Genomic DNA, 13,965 nt, shown 5'->3' on the forward strand with positions numbered 1-13,965 from the left:
ATTAATCACTGGGACCTCATGAAATTACAAAGACTTTGCACTGCAAATGACACACTGAAAAAAGCAAAGAGGCAACCTACAGAATGGGAAAAAATCTTCACCAGCTATATATCTGATAGAGCATTAATATCTAGGATATACAAAGAACTCAAAAAGTTAAATAATAAGGAATCAAACAAGCCAATCAAAAAATGGGTTATGGAGCGAAATAGAGCATTCTCACAGGAAGAAATACAAATGGCATATAAGCATCTAAAAAAATGTTCTACGTCACTAGTCATCAGGGAAATGCAGATTAAAACTACATTGACATTCCATCTCACTCCTGTCAGATTGGCCACCATCATAAAAACAAATGATCATAAATGTTGGCGGGGATGTGGAAAAAGAGGAACCCTTCTACACTGCTGGAGGGAATGCAATCTGGTCCAGCCATTGTGGAAATCAGTGTGGACGTTCCTAAAACTGCTAAAGATTGATCTACCATATGACCCAGCTATAGCACTCCTAGGCATATATCAGTAAAGAAAAATGAAGTTATGAAATTTGCAGAAAAATGAATGGACCTGGAAAGGATTATACTAAGTGAGGTAACCCAGGCCCAGAAAGCCAAGCGCCACATGTTCTCTCTCATATGTGGATCCTAGCTGCAGATGATTGGGCTTCTGCATGAGAATGAAAATACTTAGTAGCAGAGGCCAGTAAGTTAAAAGGGAGAGAAAGAAAGGGAGGAGGGTACTTAATAGGCTGATATTGTATATATGTAAGTATATATTGTATATATGTAAGTATATATTGTATATATATGTAAGTATATATTGTATATATGTAAGATTTTGACGTGGAGTTAATATGATGGAGAATGGAATTTCAAAGGAGAATGTGGGGGGGAGGGAATTAACATGGGATATATTTTTATAATCATGGAAAATGTTAATAAAAATTAAAAAATAAAATAAAATATATATTTGGGTGGACTTGGTGGCACACACCTTTAATCTCAGCATTTGGGAAGCAGAGGTAGGATCATCGCTGGAAGTTTGAAGCCAGCCTGAAAGTACATAGTGAATTCCAGGTCAGCTTGACCTAGAATGAGACCCAATCTCAAAAAACCAAAATACATATATACATACAATTTTTTAAAAGCATATATTTAAATGAGTGTACATATTTATGAAAAGGAAAATCACAGGTGACATACACATCAAGATGTGTATAGTAGCTATTATTAGAATATCTGTGTGCTGCTATTTCAGTCCATTTTTCTATTTCTTTTTCTTACCAGTAGTTTCCCTTAATAGTGAAATATATAGCTGTGTGCGTGTGCGTGTTCGTGTGTGTGTGTAGCATATACACACAAATAAAGCTATAGATGTATCACATATATACATTCATTATGACAACTGGGAGGTAAACCCTTGCTGAAAGAGGTACGTTCTAGGAGTGGGTGGATTCTGGGGTGCTATAGCCAGCTCCTCCTTGTTAGAGCTCAGCTTAATTTTTTTTTTAATGGCTTTTTGAGGGAGGGTCTCATGCTAGCCCAGGATCACCTGAAATTTACTATGTAGTCTCAGGTTGGCCTCAAACTCACAGTGATCCTCCTACCTCAGTTTCCCAAGTGCTGGGATTAAAGGTGTGCGCCACCACTCCCAGCTTCAGCTCACTTTGCTGCTGATTTTGTACCTACTGTGGTGAGACATGATATACAACCTCTGCTCTATCATCTTTTTCTGCCTCATGAAGCTTCCCCTCACCAGTAAGCCAAAATAAACCCTTTCCTCCCATTAGCCGCTTTTGGTCAGGTGTTTTGTCCAGCAGTGTAAAGGCAACTGCAACACTCATATAAGCATGCATTACTTTTATTCCTAGTTTTTTTTTTAAATTTTTTTTTAAATTTTTAACTTATTTATTTGAGAGCAACAGACACAGAGAGAAAGACAGATAGAGGGAAAGAGAGAGAATGGGCGCACCAGGGCTTCCAGCCTCTGCAAACGAACTCCAGACGCGTGCGCCCCCTTGTGCATCTGGCTAACGTGGGACCTGGGGAACCGAGCCTCGAACCGGGGTCCTTAGGCTTCACAGGCAGGCGCTTAACCGCTAAGCCATCTCTCCAGCCCTTATTCCTGGTTTTTAAAGAGAGATTAGCTTGGTTCCACTTCAGAACCTATGGGTTACAAAAGAATCCTAAACATTACTCACCTTTCCCTTGTGCTGAATTTGGTGAAGCCGAAGGTTGGGCTCAGGGATGGCTACAGAGTCTCCAATGAGCACTCCCCAGCTCTGCACCATATTATACACCATCACGGCATAGCAAGGACCATCGGAATCTACCAGGCCAAATGTACTGCAAGGTTAAGATGCGTTGAGAGAGAGAAACAAGAAAATGTATGTGCATAAGAAAGAACAGAAACAGTTATTTTAAAACACTAGTAAAATAAGCAAGCACTCTCTCATTTATTCACTTAGACAATCTATAGCAGTACCATCATCTACCATGTTCATCAGATTCCCTTGTCTTATCTTTTAAAAAATGCACAAAATTCAGTTATTATGTCACTTTGCTAAAAACACAGTGAGGCCAACATATGCTAGTAACTAGACCAAAATACTGTAGGTGGAGCATTATTCCTGGCCTATCAGTTTAACTATCATACTTTAAACTAAGCCCTCCCACCATCACCATCAATTCAGCTTAATTCCAGTTTTCACTAAATGTTATGTTTGTATCCAGCATTGTACTAAGCAGTAATAAACCAATCCAGCTATGAATGACCCATGGTCTCACAGAAGTCAGATAAAACTACGATTTGGGCTACGGTGTACCTCAATGGGAGGGTGCTTCACTGTGATGAGGTATGCCTGTAATTCTGGCAATTGGGAGGCTAAAGCAGAAGGACCATAAATTCAAGCCAGTCTGGGCTACATAATGAATTTAAGGCCAATCTGGGCACAATGTAGTAAAACTCTGTCTCAAAAAGCCAAAGTCAGGCCAGGTGTGATTGTATATGCCTATACTCCCAGCACTCAGGAGGCACAGGTAGAAGGAGTGCTGTGAGTTCAAGGTCTGAGACCACATAGTGAATTCCAGGTCAGTCTGGGTTAGAGTGAGACCTTACCTTAAATAAAAATTAAAAAAGGGGGCTGGAGAGATGGCTTAGCGGTTAAGCGCTTGCCTGTGAAGCCTAAGGATCCCAGTTCAAGGCTCGGTTCCCCAGGTCCCACGTTAGCCAGATGCACAAGGGGGCGCACGCGTCTGGAGTTCGTTTGCAGAGGCTGGAAGCCCTGGCGCGCCCATTCTCTCTCTCCCCCTCTATCTGTCTTTCTCTATGTGTCTGTCGCTCTCAAATAAATAAATAATTTTAAAAAAAAATTACAAAAAGGCCAGGCATGGTGGCACACACCTTTAATCCCAGCACTGGGGAGGCAGAGGTAGGAGGATCGTAGTGAGTGAATTCCAGGTCAGCCTGGGCCAGAGTGAGACCCTACCTTGAAAAAGCCAAAAAAAAAAAAAAGTGGGAGAAGAGAAAAAATTAGCTGAGCTAAAACAAGAAAACTAAACCAAAAGTGGTGGAAACATGCCTAAAATCACAACACTTAGAAGGTGGAGGCAAGAGCGTCACCAATTCAAGGCCAGTCTCTACTACATAGCAAGTTCAAGGCTAGCCTGGGTTATGTGAAACCCTGTCTCAATAAATAAATAAACAAACAAACAAACAAATAAATAAGGGGAGGGAGACTGAGAGATGGCTCAGCAGTTAAAGGCACTTTCCTGCAAAGCCTGCTAGGCCAGGTTCAACTCCCCAATACCTATGTAAAACCAAATAAAAAAGTAGTCTGAGCTAGGCGTGGCACATGCCTTTAATCCCAGCACTCGGGAGGCAGAGGTAGGAGGATCACCATGAGTTCAAGGCCACCCTGAGATGACAGAGTTAATTCCAGGTCAGCCTGGACCAGAGTGAGACCCTACCTCAAAAAACAACAACAAAAAAAAAAAATGTAGTCTGTGCATCTGTGATCCCAGCCAAGAAGAAGCTCACAGGCCAGCTAATCTGGCATCCCTTTGCTATCTAGCAGTTTGCTTGCAGCCGCATGAGATCCTATCTCAAAGAAGGTGGAGGGCTGGAGAGATGGCTCAGCAGTTAAAGGTGCTTGCTTGCAAAACCCAACAGTCCTGTACAGCTCCTCAGTACCCACGTAAAGCCAGATGCACAAAGTGGTGCTTGCAACTGGAATTTGTTTGCAATGGCAGGAGGCCCTAGCAGGCACCCATACTCACTCTCCCTTTCTCAAATAATAAAAACATTAAAAAAAAAAAAAAAAGTGGATCCCAGCAGGAATAGATGGTAAGACCCTATTGCTGAAGACTCTACATACTTGGGCTGCAAGGTCACTGGGAAATCCTGCTGGAGCTGAACTGAAAACCTCCTCCATGTAGACCAGCTGACAGAAAGTTGGATAAAGCCACACTGCATGTAGTTCAATGGGAGAGAGAGAAATCACCAGTGAAGATACTCAACAGTGGACACTGAAAGCCTTATATTTGGCCACGCAGGCCAAATGAGCCAAGGGGTACAATAGCGGCATGTCTGTTATGCAGGAAACCAACTGCCCTCTAATTTGACAGGAGGCCCGCTCCAAGGGAGGGAATACATCCCTGATACTGAAAACCTACAACAGGGGTAGTCAGGAGCCCTAGGGGTGTAACGTCTGCTTGTATCTGGCTAAATATATGTAGTATGCTCACCAAACTGCCCAGTAAGCACTTCTCTTAATGTTTATGCCCAAATGTTAATGCTACTCTCGCTTTTGGTTAGTGAACCTTCTCTTTTCAGATGGCAGTGACCTTGGGATGACTCAGAAGGCACCATGGTGCTGAGAAGTTACAGAGGAGTGCTCAGCACTGAAATATCTATATCACACCTTCCATGGCTCGGGGTCCATTGCGGAAGAGGTGGCAGAAAGAAGGTAAGAGCCAAAGGACGGGTAGGACTCCTTATAACGTGTTCCTACAGACACAAAATGGCCTGGATATCCATGACCTCATAGTGCTTGACACTAAATACACAAGACTATCATATTAGGAAGAAAGATCATGACATCAAAATATAGAGAGACTGATTGAGAAGGGAAGGGGATATGATGGAGAATGGAGTTTCAAAGGGGAAGTGGGGGAAGGGAGGGAATTACCATGGGATACAATTATGGAAACTGTCAATAAAAATTACAAAAAATAAAAATAAAAACAAAAAAGGGTGAATCACAAACACCTTGAAGTCCTCTTATTTCCACACACATGCCCATGCCCATGCACATACACACACAATGAATAAATTAATTTAAAAAAAATAAGGGGCTGGAAAGATGGCTTAGCAGTTAAAGCATTTGCCTGCAAAGCCAAAGGATCCTGGTTTGATTCTCCAGGACCCAAGTAAGCCAGATGCACAAGGGAGTACATGCATCTGGAGTTTGTTTGCAGTGGCTGGAGGCCCTGGCATGCCCAATTCTCTCTCTCTCTCTGCCTTTTTCTGTTTCTCAAATAAATAAAATATTTTTAAAAAATAATTGGCCCAGGAGCAGTGATGCACACCTTTAATCAAGCACTGGGGAGGCCAAGGTAGAAGGATCACTGTGAGTTTCAGGTCAGCCTGATACTACATGGTGCATTCCAGGTCAGCCTGGACTACAGCAAGACCCTACCTTGGGGGGAAAAGAAAATCTTAAGACAGCTGGGAGTGGTGGTGCATGTCTTTAAGCCTAGCATTTGGGAGGCAAAGATAAGAGGATCACTGTGAATTCAAAGTCAGCCTGGCTAGAGTGAGGCACTACCTCAAAAAAATAAATAAATAAAAATAAAAAATAAAAACAGATCCTTTGGGCTAGAGAGATGGCTTAGTGGTTAAGGTGCCTGCCTGTGAAGCCTAAGGTCCTAGGTTTAAGTCCCCAGAACCCACACTTGCATCTGGAGTTTGTCTGCAGTGGCAGGAGGCCCTGGTATACCTATTCTTTCTTTCTTTCTCTCTCTCTCTCTCTCTCTCTCTCTCTCACATAAATAAATCAAATTTAAACAAAAGGAAAACTAAAACTAATGGGGGATGGGAACCTATAGAGGCTGACATGAGGGAGCAAAAGGAACATTCCTGCAAGTGGTAATAACAGGGTTACACAGGTTTATGTATGTGTAAACCTAGAAAAACTAGGGCTGGGGAAATGGCTCAGCAGCTAAAGGCACACCCAAGTGCACAAAGTGATGCATACATCTAGAGTCTGTTTGCAGTGGCTGGAAGCCCTGACAGGCTCATTCTCTCTTCTCTCTCCTTGCAAATAAATAATGCTTACAAGAAGAAAAAAACCTTAGCAAATATACATTTATATTTGTGTATTTTATTGCATATCTATTTTTATATTAAAAAATAATGGAGCTGAAGAGATGGCTCAGTGGTTAAGGTGCTTGCCTGAAAAGCCTAATGACCCAGGTTTGATTCCTTAGTACCCACATAAAGCCAAATGCACACAGTGGCTCATGCATTTGGAATTCATTTGCAGCTGCTAGAAACCCTGGCATGCCCATCTTTTCTGTCTCTGTCTCTCTCTCTCCTTGCAAATAAATAAAAATATTTTTTAAAAAGGAATATAAGCAAATACTGAATTCAGTTAATGAATGCATTCTACTCAGAAGAAATTATACTAACTTCTAGAATTTACATTGAAAAGAACCAAAATAGTGTCATTGTTGACTGGAACAAAAGGTACATGTATGAAGGTGACAGAAGATAACAATGAGAACTGGTAGTAAATCCTGAAGGACTTTGTATGCTAAGCTAAGCTAGCAAGTTCAACCTTTATCACAAAAATTACAATGCCAGTAAAATACTTTAAGTAGGAAGTGGCAGCAGTCAGATCTCCAGCTGTCTGTAGCCATACAACCCTGACTATGCCCAATCTTGTCTGATCTCAGCAACCAAACAGGTCAGGCCTGGTTAGTATGTAGAAAGGAGATTTCCAGCTAACTTCAATAACAGTAATATGAAACAATAAAGGAAAACCAGGCTCAAGAAAGTGTGTGTGCCTGGGAAACAGATAACGAGTAAAATCAAACTGGAGCTGAGCTGGAAGCCTCCTCCCTGTTGTTGTCTGTGATGCTGGCAAGACCTACGCAGCCTGTTGAGGGAGAAAAGTCATCTATAGTCTTAACCAGCAATGGACCCTACAAGCCTTTCAGCTGGCCAGCCAGGCTAAATGTACCAACTGGTATAATGGCAGCATGCTTGTGATAGGGGAAACCAAATGCTCTCTGAATTTGAAGCGCACTCCATGGGAGGCAATTTTTGCCAGATACTGAAAACCTAAACAAAAGCCTATGGCTAGGGATGTCATAAGCCCTTGGGGGAAACTACTGCTGTTGTCTGGACAAATGGATATAATATGCCTACCAAATTGCCCTCTAAACACTTACATTTATGCCAATATACTAAATCTACTTAAGTTTGTGCCCATATACTAATGCTACTCTCACTTTTGGTTAAAGAAGCTTTTGTTTTCAGAGGGCAATAACCACTGGGGAGACTTAAAACTCACCGAAGTACTGAGAAGAAATGACAGTGGACTGTTTAGGACCAAATATGCCATCTCTGTCACACCCTCCAAGGCTCAGGGACCTCTGTAGAAGAGGTGGCGGAAAGAACATAAGAGAAGAAGAGATAAAGAAATGGCTTAGCAGTTAAGGCACTTGCCTGCACAGCCTAAGGACCTAGGACCAATTCCCCACGATCCACATAAGTTTGATGCACAAGGTATTGCATGAGTCTGCAGTTCGTTTGCAGTGGCTGGAGATCCTGGAGCACCCATTCTCTCTATCTGGCTCTCTCTCTCCTTTTCTCTCTAAATAAATTAATTAATTAAATATTTAAAACAAACAAACATAAGAGCCAAAGAAAGGGAGGAGTGCTTACAAAACTGTCTTCTACAGTCACAAACGGAATTTCAAAGGGGAAAGTGCAGGGGGGGAGGGTATTACTATGGGATATTTTTTATAATCATCGAAAATGTTAATAAAAATTGTGAAAAGATGAAAAAAAAGCAGTCACAGATCATATGCAAATGAATGGATATGGATGAGTTCCAATAAAAGCTTATTTATAAAAAAAAAAACAAAACTGTCTTCTAAAGCCAGGCATAGTGGCGCATGCCTTTAAACCCAGCACTCAGGAGGCAGAGGTAGGAGGACCGCCATGAGTTTAAGGGCACCCTGGGACTACATAGTGAATTTCAGGTCAGCCTGGGCTAGAATGAGACCCTACCTCTCGAAAAAACAAGAAGGAAAAAAAAAAAAAAATGTCTTCTAGACACAAAGGGGCCATGGTATTTATGACCTAACAATGGCTCACTCACATACCCTACACAAGACCTGCAAAATAAAAGGGGGAAAATGGCATCAAAGTATAAGAGAGGGCTAGAGAGATGGCTTAGCACTTAAGGTGCTTGCCTGCAAAGCCTAAGAACCCAGCTGCAAGTCCCGAGGGCCCAGGTAAACCAGATGCACAAGGTTTGCAGTGGCTATAGGCCCTTTCTTTCCCTCTCTTTCTTTCCCTCCCTCCCTCTCTCTCTCTCTCTCTCTCTCTCTCTCTCTCTCTCTCTCAAATAAAAAAAATTTTTTTAAATATAAGAGAAACTTGTTGGAAAGAAGAGATTCAGTAGAGGAGGACTCATGAGGGAGTACAGGGAGAGTGACAGGGAGAGTGGTGGAAGGAAACTGTGATCACAGTACATTGTATGTATGAAGGTTGTCAATAAAAAGTTTAGGGGCTGGAGAGATGGTTTAGCAGTTAAGGTGTTTGCCTGCAAAGCGAAATGATCTGGGTTTGATTCTCCAGGACTCACGTAAGCCAGATGCACAAGGGGGCACATGCATCAGGAGTTTGTTGCAGTGGCTGGAGGCCCTGGCGTGCGCTCTCTCTCTCTCTCTCTCTCTCTCTCTCTCTCTCTCTCTCTCTCTCTCTCTGTCTCTCTCTTTCTTTCAAATAAATAATAAATATAAAGTTAAAAATTTTTTAATTAATTTTTTAAAAGGCATGGGGGACTGGAGAGATGACTTAGCAATTAGAGCTTGCTTGCAATGCCTGACAGCCTGGATTCAATTCCTCAGTACCCAGGTAAAGCCAGATGCACAAAGTGGTACATGCATCTAGAGTTCATTTGCAGTGGCTGGAGGCCCTAATGTGCCCTACTCTATCTTGCTCCCCTGCTGTCTGTCTCACATAAATAAATATATATTTTTTAATAAAAGAAGACATGTTTGGAAAAATGATAGGTTGAATTCAGGTATGAAGGGCAGAAGTGGGGAGAAAACAGCAAATCAGCAGGAAATGGCAACTGCAATCAATGCAGGAGAATGAAGTCTAGAACAATTCCAGAAGTCTAAACTTCATGACTGAATAGAGGAGTCCAAGGAGAAGAAGCACGGCTACAGAGAATGATGGCCAGATAGTTGCGTGTTCTGAAGTCTCCATAAAACCTACTTTTCATTCCCTTTTAGCTAGCTAAGCTTTTCTCAACTGTCTTCTTAACCTTCAGATCACCAAACACATACACCTCTAGAAAATGCCATGTAGTATTCAAAGTGTGGATGTAGCAGAGAGAATGTGATCAGCAAGAATGTTCTAGAGTCATCCGTTGGAAATTATCCACTGAATCAGATGCCTAAAGAGAAACTGGGATCCTGTACTGGTGCATGCCTGGAGTCCTAGCACTCAGGAGAAAAAAACAGAATTGCAAGAAGTTCAAGAACAGCCTGGGCTGGCCAATATAACAAGAACTTGTCTCAAAAAAAAAAAAAAAAAGTTAGTAAATAAAGAATAAGCAAACCCCTTCAGTAGAAGACAGAAGTCACTCAGCCAGAGACCAGGAAGTAAAGGACCAGGAGTGATGACATTCACTAAATCAATTTTTCAAGATTTGAATTTTCTTGAAACTAAATAATGTTTAAGTGAAGTCTTAATTCATTTGTCTGTTGGATTATCAGCATCCTTCACTTGGGTCTTTTTATTTTTTCCCTCATTTCTCCTAGACCAGTACTAACTAGGCCTGACCCTGTTTAATTTCCAAAATCACACGAGATAGGGCATTCAGGGAGTTATAGCCATAAACTCCTCACTTCTTATAACACATATACCAAAACCAAATCAGTCAGCAAACAAGGTAAAATATTATTCCTTTACCCAAAAGTTCACTGACTGATTAAAAAAAAAAAAAAATCCTAGCCTTTGTGGCAGCACATGTCTCTAATCCAAGTACTCAGGAGGCTGAGGTAGGAAGACCTCCATGAGCTCAAGACCAGCCTGGGGCTACAGAATGAGTTCCAGGTCAGCCTTAGCTAGAGTGAAACCCTACCTTGAAAGAAACAAATAAATGAATAAATAAAATAGGGGGAAAAAGTCTTTCAACTGCAAATATGGATATACAACAGCTGGGGATTTTTGCCCATTTATATATGTGTGGGGTGTGTGTTGTGTAGAAGTGTGCCTGTGTGCACAGAAGCCAGAGGCCAAGGTCTGACATCTTCCTCAATCATTCTCCACTTTTACTTACTGAGGCAGGGTCTCTCACTTGAACCCAGAGCACACTGATTCAGCTAGTATAGCTGGCCAGCTTGCTCTGGGGATCCCTGTCTCCATCTCCAGAGCACTGGCATGAACCTGGGTGCTAGGGATCCAAACCCCAGTCCTCACAATTGTGCAGCAAGCATATTATACACTGAGTCATCCCCCAGCCCCACAACTGCTTTTTTCTATTCTGCCACAGGAGCAAAGTAAGTAAAAGAAAGTTAAAAGCCAGTTCTAAATTAAAGAAAGCCCACAAGCTTTTAGCTATGAGGGGCTGGGGAGGTGCCTAGGCAGTTAAAGGTGCTTGTTTGAAAATCCTGATGGCCTGGGTTCAATTCCCCAGCGCTCACAGAAAGACAGACAGAAAGAGTGGCAAATGCATCTGGTGTTCATTCAGCAAAAACCTTGGCACACCATATACACACATGTGTGCCAAACAATGAATAAAAATTTTAGAAAAAGAATATTAGCTTTGAGTATAAGGATCTAAAAAGCATTAAACTCAAGGGTGAGGGAAGGAGATGATAGAATCTACTCGGGCATCCATCAGGAGATTGTTAGATATAGCCAGGCATAGTGACGCATGCCTTTAATCCCAGCACTCAGGAGGCAGAGATTAGGAGGATCGCCGTGAGTTTGAGGCCACCCTGAGACTCCATTATGAATTCCAGGTCAGCCTGGGCTAGAGTGAGAGGCTACCTCAAAAAACAAAAAAAAAAAAAAAAAGAGAGAGAGAGAGAGATTGTTAGATATAATTCCTGTACATGGGATAGTTACAGAAAGGACTCAAAAGTCACTAATCTGTGATGGCTAACTATGTCTTCAACTGCCAGAAAAAGGCCATGAACAGATACCAATTATTCTGGAGTGGGGGATGGGAGACAAAACAACTCACAAGGGAACTTTCTCCTCCGTGGTTAGGCTAAAGACCACCTTTCCCATGACCACAGCACCACTGTTCACACCGGGCTGGAGCGCACTCAGGGGCTTGAGCTCCAGGGTCACCTTCTGCCCAGAGGCTGACAAATAGCGCCCATCACCACAAGGGCCCAGCTGGGCTGGGCGCAAGCTTCCCAACATGCTCTGAAGCTTTTTGGGCTTAATCTTTCCCTACAAAAGAAGGGGAAACAGATCAGCTGGAAACCAGGACTCACTCTCCCACCTGCCCACTGCTATGGGGTTCACTACCTATCCTTTTCTTTTGTGAAACGCGTGTGCATGCACCAGTGTATAGATGATAGTCTCAAGTGCTGTTCATCAGCTACGCCACTCACCTCTTGTGGAGACCAGGTCTCTCACTGGCCGGGAATTCACCAATTAAGCTACACTAGCTGGCCAGTGGGGCCCAGAAATCCACTATTTCCACCTCCCCAGTGCTAGGTTTACAGGTGCACACACCACACATGGCACCTTACATGTGTTCTAGGGGCTGAATTCAAATCCTCATGCTTGCAAGAGAAGTACTTTACACACTGAGCCATCTCTCCAGCCCCTCAGCCTATTCTTTTCTAATTTTACAAAGCAACAACAGAAGAAGAGTAGGCTTAGCCCTTTACACATCTTTACCTTGCTCTCCAAAAGGCTGGTTAACTTATTGAGGAATTCCAGAAGTTGCTGCTCTCGTTGGCTGGGTTCTGGCCAGGCAGGGTCCAGTGCTGCAGCCTGAGAGAAACCCTCCAGGGCATCCCCATAATTCTCTTCATATTTATGTAACTGTAGAAAATCACCCAGACCTCTCAATTTTAAAGATAGGCAAACAAACTACAACAGAGAAAATGCCACAGTGGGCATCTAGAGAAACAAACTGCTTTCCTCCCACTTATCTTCTTGTCCTACCATGAGCATCTTTTTTCCTGGCCAAGGTGATAACAATGCTGAAAACAGAATCACTTCAAAAAGCTGCTCCAGGGGGCTAGAGAGATGGCTCAGCAGTTCAGGTGTTTGCCTGCAAAGCCTAAAGTCCTGGGTCCAATTCCCCAGTGCCCACATAAAGCCAGATACACAGTGGCACATGCATATGGAGTTTGCTTGCAGTGACTAGAAGCCCTGGCGCACCCATGTTTGTTCTCTCTCCTTGCAAATAAATAAATAAAAATTTTAAAAACAAAGCAAAGCAAAACAAACAAACAAAGGGCCGGGCGTGGTGGTGTGTGCCTATAATCCCAGCAGAGGTATAAGGATCACTGTGAGTTCAAGGCCACCCTGAGACTGTAGTGACTTCAAGGTCAGCCTGGGCTACAGCGAGACCCTACCTCGAAAGTCAAAACAAAACAAAACCAAAAAAAAAAAAAATGCTGCTTTCCAAAAGAAGGGAGTCAATGGAAGGGAAAAGGGAAGGTGGTGGGAGGGGATTATGATCATGGTATATTGTTCATATATATGGAAGTGATCAATAAAAACAAAAAAGATGCTTTCCAAACTCTAAAACTATTCCACTTAATACTCCAAATGGTGTTCTAAACCACCTCCCCATTCTCCACATACACTACTTCTCAGCCACTTTTCTCCTCCCTCTAGTGACTCTCCCAAACACTGAAGCCAAACTGAGCTAGCTCTTCCTAGAATCATTTTGAGTTCCTTTCGTAACTTGTATCCAACTTTGTCCTGACATACACTAAATTATCCATACAAGCTAAGGCTTATCTGCCTTTTCGATTTTACCTTCAGATGACTACCACCCCACAGGTCTTACCGTTGCCCTGTTCAGATGAAGATCAGGATTGCTGGAAGCCTTCCTATCAACCTTCTCCTGCAACGGAATAAAAACACTCAGGAAGCCGGGTGTGGTGGTGCGCACCTTTAATCCCAGCACAGGAGGCAGAGGTACGTGGATCACTGTGAGACCACCGAGACTACATAGTGAATTCTAGGTCAGCCTGGGATAAAGAGACCTTACTTCAAAAAAACAAGAAAAACAGGGCTAGAGAGATGGCTTAGCAGTTAAGGTGTTTGCTTGCAAAGCCAAAGGATCCCAGTTCAATTCTCTCGGACCTATGTAAGCCAGATGCACAAGAGAGAGCATGCATTTGGGGTTCGTTTGCAATGGCTGGAGGCCCTGGTGCACCCATTCATTCTCTCTCTCTCTCTCCCCCTCCCTCCCTCTTTCTCTCTCTCTCAAATAAATAAATAAATAAAATATATGTTTTTTTTTTTTTTAAAAAAAAAAACCCTTATTAAACCCTTTGGGACTGGAGAGATTGCTCAGGGGTTAAGGTTAACTCCTAACAACCAGAGGTTGATTCCCCAGTACCCACATAAATCCAGATGCACAAAGAGACGCATGCATTTTGGAGTTCATTTGCAGTAGCTAGAGGCCCTGGGGTGCCCATTCTCTCTGCCTGTCTCTCTTCTTTCTTTCTCTACTCGC

At 42.7% G+C, this 13,965-nt stretch overlaps 1 protein-coding gene across 4 annotated transcripts in view; it reads right to left on the reverse strand.

The window, feature by feature from the left end:
* Positions 1-13,965, reverse strand: part of Ttc5 (tetratricopeptide repeat domain 5) — a 49,710-nt gene that overhangs the window by 15,934 nt on the left and 19,811 nt on the right. For 2 of the 4 annotated variants that reach the window (XM_004670157.3, XM_045156690.1), the window contains 4 exons: positions 13,291-13,347; positions 12,165-12,311; positions 11,494-11,708; positions 2,200-2,344 (listed from right to left, as the gene is read on the reverse strand). In XM_004670157.3, the coding sequence (XP_004670214.1) occupies positions 2,200-2,344; positions 11,494-11,708; positions 12,165-12,311; positions 13,291-13,347 (564 nt within the window). Of the gene's footprint in view, positions 1-2,199; positions 2,345-7,575; positions 7,658-11,493; positions 11,709-12,164; positions 12,312-13,290; positions 13,348-13,965 lie in introns of those variants that run through there. The other 2 variants (XR_006638541.1, XR_006638542.1) reach the window with 2 other exon arrangements.

This window comes from Jaculus jaculus, chromosome 8 (assembly GCF_020740685.1).
Source record: "Jaculus jaculus isolate mJacJac1 chromosome 8, mJacJac1.mat.Y.cur, whole genome shotgun sequence".
In the NCBI taxonomy this organism is placed as follows: domain Eukaryota; kingdom Metazoa; phylum Chordata; class Mammalia; order Rodentia; family Dipodidae; genus Jaculus; species Jaculus jaculus.